Source organism: Sciurus carolinensis, chromosome 6 (genome assembly GCF_902686445.1).
Source record: "Sciurus carolinensis chromosome 6, mSciCar1.2, whole genome shotgun sequence".
Lineage (NCBI taxonomy): Eukaryota > Metazoa > Chordata > Mammalia > Rodentia > Sciuridae > Sciurus > Sciurus carolinensis.
In genome coordinates, this window is record NC_062218.1 from 67,504,079 (window position 1) to 67,516,366 (window position 12,288).

Consider the following 12,288-nt stretch of genomic DNA (forward strand, 5'->3'; position numbering starts at 1 on the left):
TATTAGAAGGTCTCTTCCACCTTCCAGATCTGATACAAATCCTCTGAAAATCTCTTGTTATAAAAGCTGTGGACCTAATATTAATTATGTGACAAGATATTTCTGTAAGTTTAAATGCTTTTTAACATTTGCTAAGCTAAAGTTTTGCTGTCTGACCTCAGTGCTATGAACAAGTGTGTGGGGGAGTGGAGGGAGGAGCAGGAAGTTAGGAAAAGGGAGAACATTAATACATGAGAAAGGTAAAGGAACAGAACTTGTATTTATTGTCTACTCTCTACAGGGTACAGGGTATATTGAACTCTATTTTATCTCATCTTATTCAATATACATAGTTCTCTTTGCTTGGCTTCGAACTTATGAGAAGTTGTAACTCTTCGAGTGATGAATTCTTAAATTAATTGTAATTTCTTTTGTATTCTATGGTGATGGAGCACAGGACTGTTCTGATGGCTACATGTGCAAAACACATTTTCAAATAAAAAGTGCGACTGTGGTGTCAAATCCAGGAATATATAATGGTGTACAAACATGTCTTCCTGTGGAGGTGAGTAGCTCAATGCATCATGTTCTCCTTTTCAGTCTTTGTGAAGCATAAATTTAAAAATATAAATCTGTTTTATGTAATAATTAAAAAAATTAATTGCCTTTGGTTTTAGGTCTGTTGTAGGGGGAAGAGGGAGCACCATTTATAAGGAGGTATTTTATTCTATAATATTAAAAACAGAAATTAAGGTAAAGTTAAGATCCACTGAGTTTATTTGATTGTAATGAGCCTTCACATTTCAGGTTTCTCTTCAATCTGAAGACCAGAAGTATGTTCTGTTGCCTACTGATTATTCTTTAGTGAAATTTCCTCAATATTATACAGACTTGTTCCTAGGTGGCTTGATACTTGACCAAATCTCTCTTCTTGACTTGGTTTACCTTTTGCTCTTTTTCTTAGCCACTTGAAAATATGCAGGATCTGGGTCTCTTTCTTTAGGGAACTTAAGAAACTTTCTAAACTGAATTTTATTAAGATTCTAATAGCTTGGTGGTTTTCTGGGATATCTTCAGTTTCTTTTCTTTCTTTCTTTCTTTCTTTCTTTCTTTCTTTCTTTCTTTCTTTTCTTTCTTTCTTTCTTTCTTTCTTTCTTTCTTTCTTTCTTTCTTTCTTTCTTTCTTTCTTTCTTTCTTTCCTTCCTTCCTTCCTTCCGCTGGGGATTGAACCCAAGCACTCTACCAACTGAGTTATATCTCCAGGCCACTCTTTTCTTTTTTTGAAATTATTTTTATTTAATTTTTTAATTGTCAATGGACACAATACCTTTATTTTATTTAATTATGTGGTGCTGAGGATTAGTTTTTTATTGTTAATAGAAACTGTATTTATTTATTGTAAATAATAAACAATAGAGAATATATGGATATATCAAAAGGGTAAAAATAATCTGCCATTCTGGGCATGAAGGCATGCACCTGTAATCCCAGTGACTTGGAAGGCTGAGGCTGGAGGATTGTAATTTCAAGGACAGCCTTGGCAATTTAGTGAGGTACTGTCTCAAAATAAACAATGAAAAGAAGGACTGGGGCTATAACTTGGAGGTGGTGTGTCCCTGGGTTCAATCCTCAGTAACACACATACACACATATGCATGCATGTGCACACACACACATGAAAATCAGTCAAGTATACTTTGAAAAATAGCAACTACTAATATTTTAGTAAATATCGTTCCATACATTTATATCATACGTGTTGTTTTTTGCCATGATAAGGATATCATGGATGTCCTTCTGTCAATAAATGCAGAATTCCATAGTTCTTTGTAATGGTTCCATGGCACTCCATTCTATGGATTCACCATAATTATGTTGAACTCATACTGAAGTAAAGTACTTAAATTTTGAAAGAATTGGCGGGGCCCTAATTGTTTGAGCACAAGGGAAGAAATCACTAATATTTGAATTCTGAGTATCCTAGTAAAGTGGGAGGGGGAGATTTTTTTTGTGTGTCGGAAGTGGTCTTTCTCAGGATCCGTTAAATCAAGTCCATGTGGCAATCAGGCATTAGACCCTTCTACCTATGTCTGATGCTGGCCTGGAAGTATCTTTGCCCAGTGTAATTTGATTTGCAAGCTATTCTTTTTAAAAATTTATTTTTATTTTTACAGACTGTATTTTGATTCATTGTACACAAATGAGGTACAACTTTTCATTTCTATGGTTGTACATGATGTAGATTCACACCATTCGTGTAATCATACATGTACAGGGGATAATGATGTCTGTCTCGGTCCACTCAGTCCACTATCTTTCCTTTCCCCCTGCCCTCCCGCCCTCATTTCCCTCTATACAATCCAAAGTTCCTCCATTCTTTTCTTACCCCTCTGCCCTGCAAGTTACTCTTGAGGGTATTGTACTTGGTAGTAAGCTAAGTACTCCCAGGGTGAATGCTTGAACCTTGATAACTACTTCATGGTTCAAATAACCAGCATCAAAATCTGAAGCCAAGCTTGTTAGGAGACTTCTCAATTCATTATGTATTCACTTAAAAATGTTAAAAATTAACATAGAAATGATGATTTAAAAGATGAATTACCAGTTTTTGTCTAACAAGTTGGCAGAGATTTTAAAAGCACTAAAAAGTGGTGTTGACAGTGTGAGGAAACTGACACTTTCTGGTTGATGTTTTAACTTTACAAAGTTTAAAGTTGTGCACATGCTATGAATGATCTATTCCAATTCTAGGAATTTAGTCTCATAAAATATAAATTTTTCCAACATTTGGGTTTTTCAATAGTTGGGTTCATTGTCACTTATTCATGTATGCACATAACATAATTTTTTCTAATTCATTCCCCAGTACTTCCTCTTCTTTTCCTCCTTCTCCTTCTTCTATGCTTCTGGTGTTCTTTTCTATTTATTTACATATTTTTTCCTTAATGCATTATAATTATACATAAAAGTGGGATTCATTGTGGTATATTTTTACCATCATATGCATAATTTAGTCAGTTTTATTTTCCATTTCTTCCCCTTTTCCTGTTTCCCCCTTGATCACTTACCTCTACTCTACTGACCTCCTTTCTATTTTCACAAGATCCTCCCCATTTTTTTATTCCTTTTTTCTCTTAGCTTCCACATATGATAGAAAACATTTGACCCTTGACTTACTGACTTATTTCACTTAGCATGATGTTTTCCAGTCCAGCAAATGACATAAGTTCATTTTTCTTTATGGCTGAATAGAACTTCATTTTATATATAAATATATTATATATATATATATATATAATATATATATTATCTATATATTCTTTATTTATTCATCTGTTGATGGGTAATTCCATAACTCAACTATTGTGAATTGAGCTGCTAAAAACATTGGGATGCACGTTGTGCTATAGCAAGCTGATTTCAACTCTTTTGTATATACATACTGAGGAGTGGAAGAGCTGGGTTAAATGGTGGTTCTATTCCAAAGAACTCAAAATCTTAACACTAAAGAACTCAAAGAACTGAAAAATAAATATCCTGTATCTGACTAAACCTTCCTGATTTGGCCCCCTTCAGAATATACTCACTTATAGGATCGGAATATGTTGATATAAGCCAAGTTATCAAGTGAGTTACTTGGAATTGATTAAATTCTAAAGATTTTCATTTTTATTACAATAATATAGTTATTTTTCAAGTAATTCACACAGGAAAAACTTAAAATGTTTAAAAACAGAGATTTGCAGTAAGTTTTTTGTAGTTTATGTAGTTTATGTCAGAGTTGTCATAGGAATGGAATCAGATGATAAACCCTTTGCTTCCAGTAAACTCTACTGTTCATTTGTAATTGTTTGGTAACTCATAGTAAAATTTGATTGCCCAACTTGGATTATAACAGCACAATTAGAAGAAAGAGTGCTAGACTTGGAGTTACAGGTTGTGTAACCTTGGGTAAACTTTTTTCTCTTCCCAAATGCTTACTTTTTCTTGTTTGGATGTAATAAGCATAAAGTGCTATTAATAATAATAAAGTATCTCACAGTCATGCCATTATGATTGGGATGTGAATTGAGACAAGAAGCAGAGACTGTAATACTAGGTTCATTTATCATGTTCTGTTCTTGCCTTCTAGAGGCTGAGAGTAACCTCCAAGTTGGAAGTTAAGTTTCCTTCAGTTGCAACCAGCAGTATCTCATAGTGTTGTAGAGATAATTGAGAATGACTCTCACTAAAAAATAATGGTAGACTAATTAGGACATCTAATGAATTGTATTTGAACTGCATATATAATGTCTAACTTTCCTAGATCAATACTGGACAGAATTATAGTCTCCTTTCTGTCTTCATCATAGATTTAATCATGTTTTTATTTATTCAGTATGATAAGAGAAATTTTCAAGTTTTTCATTTTTAAATATCTTGGAATTAATTTTTTGTCTTAATAGATGGTACTATTTGTGACATTAATAGAAAATAGTAAGATAATTTAGATACATATTTAGGTGGAATGTAATTAGATGAGGAATCTATTGTCTTAGAAATGCAAGGGACTGTTGATATTTTAAAAATTCAATATTTAAGTTTCATAAAGAGGATTGATTGTACTCAGAATAGAAGAACTCAAAGGATATATTATGCTAATTTGTGAAAATTATCAGACTTTCCAATAAGTGTGTTTATATAATAAAATCTGTCAGTCATGAAAAATTACTGGTATTCATGAACTTCATGGCCTTTTAAGTAATTTTGTAAAAAACATTAGTTTTTATTTTCAACCATCACTTATCAAAAGATGCCTCAACTCTGTACTGAAGATTGATAAATTCATAGTGAATACTATTTGTGGTGTTAGGAAATAGAGTTCTCTTAATCCTAAAAATATAATGATCAAAGGGCTAAAATTATTTTTTTATATTTTTCTTCTAAGTTAATAGCTAACTTATCTGTAGGTAGTTGAGTAACCATACCAAAGGAATGTAATTATATGAATAAGTTATTTTCAACCTTGAGGGAAGAGTTTCTATGGGAGAGAGTACATCAATATTTTTATCAATCACTTTATTGTATTCTCTTTTAACAAACATTTGTGTCAATATTAATGCCTTAGTGTACTAACATTTTAATTCCCACAAAATAATACTTGTAATGGTAATGATCATTTATTGATTCCCTATACTGTGCCAATTTCTTATATTAGTTCCAAATTAATTCACAAAACTCTGAGGCAGTAGCTATTAATATGACCAGTTTATGAATAATGTTGGTTAAGTGGATGAAAACATAGTTGGTAATAATAATAATATAATAATTAAGACAGCAATCTAACTTTATTGAGCATTAACTCCTGACACTACTCTAAGTGATTCACATGAATTATTTAATTTCATCTTATGCTGTGTGTGTCTTTATTATCTTCATTTTACTTTTAAGGAAACAGACACAGAGGTTAAGATGCTTTGCCTAAGTACAATATTGACAAAAATTTAGAAAGTGACATATATGGGGGCTTTGCAGTTGTTAAATTAAAATGGAAAACCTAGCAAGATTAGTTGTCTTCAGATATCTAGAAGGCAGTTCTGTGAAAGAGAGTAGATTAAATTTGCTTGAGGATTAGTTCCAGTGTCTGAAAATTATTCTAGACAAATCTCTCTAAGTTTAGTGTTGCCTGCAGTGAAATTGGTCAACTTAGAAAGCTGTGAGCTTCTTCCCCTTTAGAAGAGATGTTCAGCCAGAGGGTGGATAACCGTCTCTCTCTAACAGTGGTTACAGACTGAAATGCCCAGATGCTTAAAGAAGCTGGGCTGATGAGGGACCGAAGTGGGTCAGTCAGAAGTGGTAGAGAAGTACAGAAGGCATGAGGCATGCCTCCTTCAAGGGGCAGCAGACATGAAACTGCAGTTGCATTTTCAAGAGAAGACAGAGATCTGGTGCTTTGTGTGTATGAGAGGGTTAAAAAAAAATCCTGTGTCTTCCAAATAGACATTATCTATGAACTGCAAATGGTCCTCAGGTCATCAGTTTATGATCTCTAGCTTCAAATATTTCAGAAAGGATTCTTGCATTGTATAGAAGATTGAGTTAGGTGACCTCTAAATTCTCTTTAGAATTGAATAACCAGTAATTACTTCCATATGTATTCATCATATTTCCTATTTGAAGATGTTCAAAAGGAATGCTTCTATTAATAGTCATTAATTTAAAAAATTTTAGCCTTCTTTCTTGTAAGAAACCATGCTACTTCTTTGCTCTTTCCTGAGTCAGTGTTCTTGATTGTAAAAAAATAGCTGGATTCATGATTTTTATAACTGCAAGATTATCTACAAAGTTATTTAGAGAATTATAGGATTTTAAAAATCAAAACAAAATATAATGGAAATTGAAGTCTTTGTGAAAATCATAATCTCTATTTCTTTGAATTTTTAAAATATAATTTAAAATGATAGTTAAAAATGGGATGACCATCAGAAATCTTCTAAATATATTGAGATGTCTTTTAGTCCTGGTTTTGGAAAATAAGGTTCTTGTAGGTTAGTCATATTAAATAAGACATTTATTTATTTATTTATCTTTTGTTATTTTTAGAGATAAGACATTGATTGAGAGTAGTTAGTGTACTGGGATGTGACTCAGTGGTAGATCACCTGCTTAGCAAGTGCAAGGCTCTGGGTTTGATCCTTAGCACCATGAAAAAGAAAGCGGAGTGGTAGGGGAGAAAAGTTAATACATTTTGCTTGTGGCATTTTTGAATTTATAAAATAGCAGTCAAGACTGGCAGTTTTTTATCAAGATCCTTTCTTTACCATTGACCAAAAGAAATCCATTACATCGATTTAAGATCCCCTAAGTATAAATGAATATTTTCAACAGAAGTCAACATAATCAACATTGGTACTTGTGATATCTTATTTTACGTGCCACATATTTCTATAAATTAATGTTGCTAAAACGTCACTTTATTAATTTATGAAGTTTTTGAACTGAAGATTTTCTTGGATATGATCATTTAACAGTAGTGGAAAGTGATTAGTAACTGTTCTGCTTTATGGACTATGAGCTTATTATGAAAAGTTCTTATTGAAGCCTTATTTATATAAATGAATAATGGTTGGAGAATGTGGGTGGGAACACAATCTCTATATCCTATTTAGATAATTTTTGATGAAAATTAGTCATTAATTTTAAAAATTCATTTGTATGTATTGTTGCAAAATAATTGTTAAACTTTTTCCATATTTTTATTGGTGCATTACAATTTTACATAGTGGTGGGCTTTGTTACATATTTATATGTGCACATGCTATAACAATATAATTTGGTCAATATCATTCCCCAGTATTTCCCTTTCCTAAACTGATCTACCTTTGATTTTCATGAGATCCCCACCATCATCTTTCTTAATTTTTTCCTCTCCAACTTTTATATATGAGAGAAAACCTGACTCTTCACTTTCTGAGTTTGGCTTATTTTTCTAAACATAATGTTCTCAAGTTCCATCAGTTCTCCTGCAAATGACATAATTTCATTCTTCCTTATGGCTAAATAAAACTCCGTTGTGTATATACAGCACATTTACTTTATTCATTCTTCTATTGATGGACACCTTGGCTGATTTCATAGTTTGGCTATTGTGAATTGTGCTGCTATAACATGGGTATGCATGTATCACTATTGCATGCTTACTTTAATTCTTTAGGATGAATTTTTTTTATTGTAAACAAATGGGGTACAACTTGTTTCTCTGGTTGTACATGAAGTAGAGGTGTACCATTTGTGTAATCATACATTTACATAGGGTAATAATGTTTGATTCATTCTGTTATTTTTCCTTCCCTCACCCCTCCCACCCCTCTTTTTTCTCTATATAGTCCATTCTTCCTCCATTCTTGCCTCCCTCCCACCCCCCATTATGTATCATCATCCACTTACTGAGGAGTAGTATAGCTTGGTCATATGGTGGTTCCATGCCTGATCTTTTGAGGAACTTCTATACTGATTTTCACAGTGGCCATACTAATTTACAATCTCACCAATAGTGTGAAAGTGTTCTTTTTTCTCCACATCCTCTCCAGCATTTGTTTTTCTTTGTATTGTGAAAGGCTGCTATTCTAACTGAAGTGAGATGAAATCTCAATGTTTGCATTTCCCTAACTGCTAAAGAGGAGCCACATAGTTTCAGATTCCTGGGTCTTGGATTCATTTTGAATCATGCTTGTGATAAGGAGCTAGTCTCATTCTTCTACATATGAATAGTCAGTTTTTCCAGTACCATTTTATTTAAAAAGGCTGTCTTTTCTCCAATGTATGTTTTTGGCACCTTTGTGTATCTGTGTATCTGTGTGTACTTGAGTGTCTGTGTATCTGTGTGGGTTTATCTCTATGTCCTCTATTCTGTTGCATTGTTCTATGTGTCTATTTTTATGTTAGTACTAAGAAGTTTTTATTATTATAGCTCTCTAGTACATATAGTTTGAAGTCAAGAATTGTGTTGCCTATGGCATTACTTTTTTGGCCTATAATTTCTTTGCTTTAGGTAGTGTGGCCATTTTAACAGTACTAATTTTGCCTATTCATGAAAATGGCTCAGGGCAGGGGTGTCTTTCCATCTTCTTGTGTCTTCAATTTCTTTCTTCAGTGTTCTGTAGTGTTCATTATAGTCTCCTCCTTGATTAGATTTTTTTCCTAGGTATTATTTTTTAGGCTATTATGAGTGGGATAGTTTTCCTGATATCTTTCTCAGCATATTCATTATTAGTATATGGGAAAGCTAGTGATTTTTGTACGTTGATTTTTGTAACCTGTTACTTTGCTGCATTTGCATATATGTGCTAGTAGTCTTCTGTTGCATCTTTTTTGGGTCTTCTAAGTACAAGGTAATATCATCTACAAACAGTGATAATTTGACCTCTTTCTTTCCTATTTTTATTTCTTTATTTCCTTCCCTTGCCTAATTGCTCTGGTTAGAATTTCTAGTACTACACTGAATTGGAGTGGCAATAGTGGTCGTCCTTGTCTTGTTCCTATTCCTTGTTCTTGTTCTTTGAAGGAAATGCTTTCAGTTTTCTCCCATTCACTGTGAGGTTGGCTTTGGTTTGTTGTATATAACCTTTATGATTTTAATATAAGCTCCTTCTATCCCTAGTTTTTTTTTTTTATCATGAACGTGTGCTGAGTTTTGTTAAGTGCTTTCTCTGCATCTATTAAGATGACTGTAATTTTTGTCCTTAGTTCTATTTAGATGGTGAATTACATTTATTGATTTGTGTATGTTAAACCATCCTTTGCAACCAACTTGTTGTACAATCTTCTTAATATGTTTTTGAATACAAGTTGCTATTATTGTACTAAGGATTTTTGCCTCTAAGTTCATCAGGGATATTGGTCTGTAGTTTTCTTTCCCTGATGTGTCCTTATCTGGTTTTGGTATGAGGGTGATACCGGCTTCAGAGAATGAATTTGGAAATGTTCTATACCTTTCTATTTTTTGAAATAGTGTGAGGAGCATTGGCATTATTTCTTCTTTAAAAGTCTGATAGAATTCAGCTGATGACTACTAAACTTTGAAAATATTCTGTAGGATTCTAAATTAAGTTACTAGAGAGGAGAAACAAGGCATAAGTGTCTTATCATGTTTAGCACCAATCCATTCAATAAAATATAGCAAGATCAATGTGGAACATTGATAATTATTAACTTACACTTAGAAGAGTGAGATATCTCAAAGTCTTTTCCATAGGCTCTCCTGGGTGACATTGTTTTGCATTTTCTGTTTTTTGTAACTTCTTCATTAATGAAATTTTGAATCATATTCATAAAATAAAGTTGCCTCAGATTTTATCCTTTGACTAAGGACTGTTTAGGTATCCATATGTATTTACTTTAAGCTGATCAATAATATTTAAATTAGAGTTTGAATTCTTCTTTCTGAAGTTTGATTACTAAAGTTCCATTTCTTCCTTTTGTAGAGGTATCAGAGATGGGTACTGGGCTTATTTTATTTATTCATTTACTATCCTCATTACTTTAGAGCCTGAGGTTGCACCTTCAGATTACATTTTTTAAAACTATGAAAATGATAGAGTCATAAAAATAGCAATAGTATGCTACTGGAAAAGAAAAAAAGATTTTGTCCTAGGGCCTCATAGTTTACTGAGACTTTTCTTCGACCAGGGCAGGTAGAATATTATAAAGAGTGAGGCCCTTGACAAAAACCAACCTATCATAAATTCCCTGAAGCATAAAACTGAGAATCAGTAACACTAGATGATCTCAATTGCCAAAGAACATATTCAGAGAATGATGATCTTCTGAGGTAACCAGGGCTTCAGATATGCTCATTTGCCCTTAGGATTTTATTAAGTGACTTCTAGGATGAGTTCTATTTTATATGTCTAAAATAGATTCATATGTCAGAATATTTTTTTATAATAGAACAAATGACAAGTCACATTTCTTAGTAAGTGTTAATAATTTCTCTGTAAAGCAAATGCTATTTTTAGACTGAAATATAGACATGGTGATAAATGTAAATGATTAGTAATAAGAATGATTTCCCTTCATATTTGGAAATATAATTATTAAAACCATGTTAAAATACCAGAAAGTCTGTTATGTTTAATATATGTAGATGCAAATGGAAGTATGTGTTGTAGTCAGTAGGTATTTATTGATTGATATGATGAATCTAATGCTGATAGATAAATGCATTTTTTAAGGAAATAACAATTAATGCAGCAGAATCCAGTCCCACTTTTGTTTTTCTTAAGGTGTTATAAAATATCAAAGATGAGGTAAATTTTAATTCTATTTAATTTAAAGTATAAATATGTGCCTTAGAGTGGTGGTAGTGTTTGGAGGGGACACTATAAAATAATATTCTGAAAACCAGTCATGTCTAATTAGGATTTTGAATTCTACTAAAACTGGACATTATTATACTAGATATAATATTTACTACACAAACTATTTCTTACATTATTATATGCTTTAAGTGTTTAAGTACTATTATAACTCATCAGGAAGTATATATAAAGAGATGTGGCTCTGAAACTATTGAATTATATAATGAAGTCTGTGATTTAGGGATCTTAATGCAGTTTAATGTTCCGCTGTGAAGGTAGGAAGTCTTATAGAGAGGCTCCACATTCTACTGTCTTCTTTCTTCTCTAGGTACTTGGTAACTCAGTAATGTCTCTTTGTAAAAATCAGAGAGTGTATTAGGTTCAGGGAGCCCCTATACTCTAAGTGGCTTCTGAATGTTACTTTTACCTTTGAAATTCCCTGTGTTCTGTTCTCCTTCAAAAAGCTAAGGGAAATTCTGTATTTTGAGAAAACCCAATAGCATAAATCCAGATAGCTAACTAATCCTCTTTTTATTTATCAAGTAATAGAAAAACCTTTGTAAAGACACCTGCCATTACCATTGCATTTTAACTCAGTAGTGAGGTATATCAGAAAGTTCCTATTATGTGTATTTCTAACTTTGAGGTTTCTTAAATCAAAAGTAAAATCATTTTTTTTTTTAGCAGCAGATGTATGCTTAAGAGAATATTGAGCAAATATATCTGTGCTAACATCTGACAAGGGACTAGGGGTGTGGTTCAGTGGTATAGCATGTGCTTAGCATGTATCAGGCCCTGGGTACAGTCCCTACCACACACAGTCACACACACAAATCTGACATGCTTTTAATATGGCCTACTTATGTCCAGTTGTAAAGTCTAAATAAGAACCAGTTGTCTTTATGTAGGAATCCTTATTTTAATTGCCCTAATTATTTCTTCCATTTCTTTTTTGAAATTGGATGCTTCTCATGATACATATTTTTAAAGGATATATAATGGATTCATTGTGGGTTTCAAACTTTATGAACTTTTATTCATAGATAATTTCTGAATAGGATATTTTGATTTTATTATAAAATCTAAAATAAATGAAAGTGAAGCTACTTCTTAGGACTCTTTTCTCCCTCTTTGATTTTTTTTTGAAATAGCAGAAACTGCATATGTAGAGTTAAATCCTTAGAATATATTACAATAAGATTTGACCTCACAAAAGAATAAATAAAATCTGAAATATTTGAGTTTAAAGAATTACTTTTAGTTATATTTGAAATTCTTTTTCTTCTTTAAATTGAAAAGATTAATTAAAAAATATTCTATAGAGTATTGTTTTTGATTATGTAAATGGGATATGAGAACTTTAATAATGTTCTTCCATATGGTTCTTGAAAATTATTTTTTCTTTAGAGATATTCTTTGTTCTTAGAAAACTGATAGTGCTAGGTATTTGTGTTAAGCATTGAGAGGACCT

The 12,288-nt window shown here is 32.2% G+C and overlaps 1 protein-coding gene across 4 annotated transcripts in view; it reads left to right on the forward strand.

Moving 5' to 3' along the window:
* The window catches only part of Atg10 (autophagy related 10), a 266,366-nt gene that overhangs the window by 63,537 nt on the left and 190,541 nt on the right, over window positions 1-12,288 (forward strand). For 3 of the 4 annotated variants that reach the window (XR_007109189.1, XM_047556694.1, XM_047556693.1), the window contains one exon: window positions 437-544. Coding sequence is in view for 3 of the 4 variants with exons in the window: in XM_047556694.1 (XP_047412650.1) it covers window positions 437-544 (108 nt within the window). In the remaining variant the exon portion in view is untranslated. Of the gene's footprint in view, window positions 1-431; window positions 545-12,288 lie in introns of all 4 variants that reach the window. The other variant, XM_047556695.1, reaches the window with a different exon arrangement.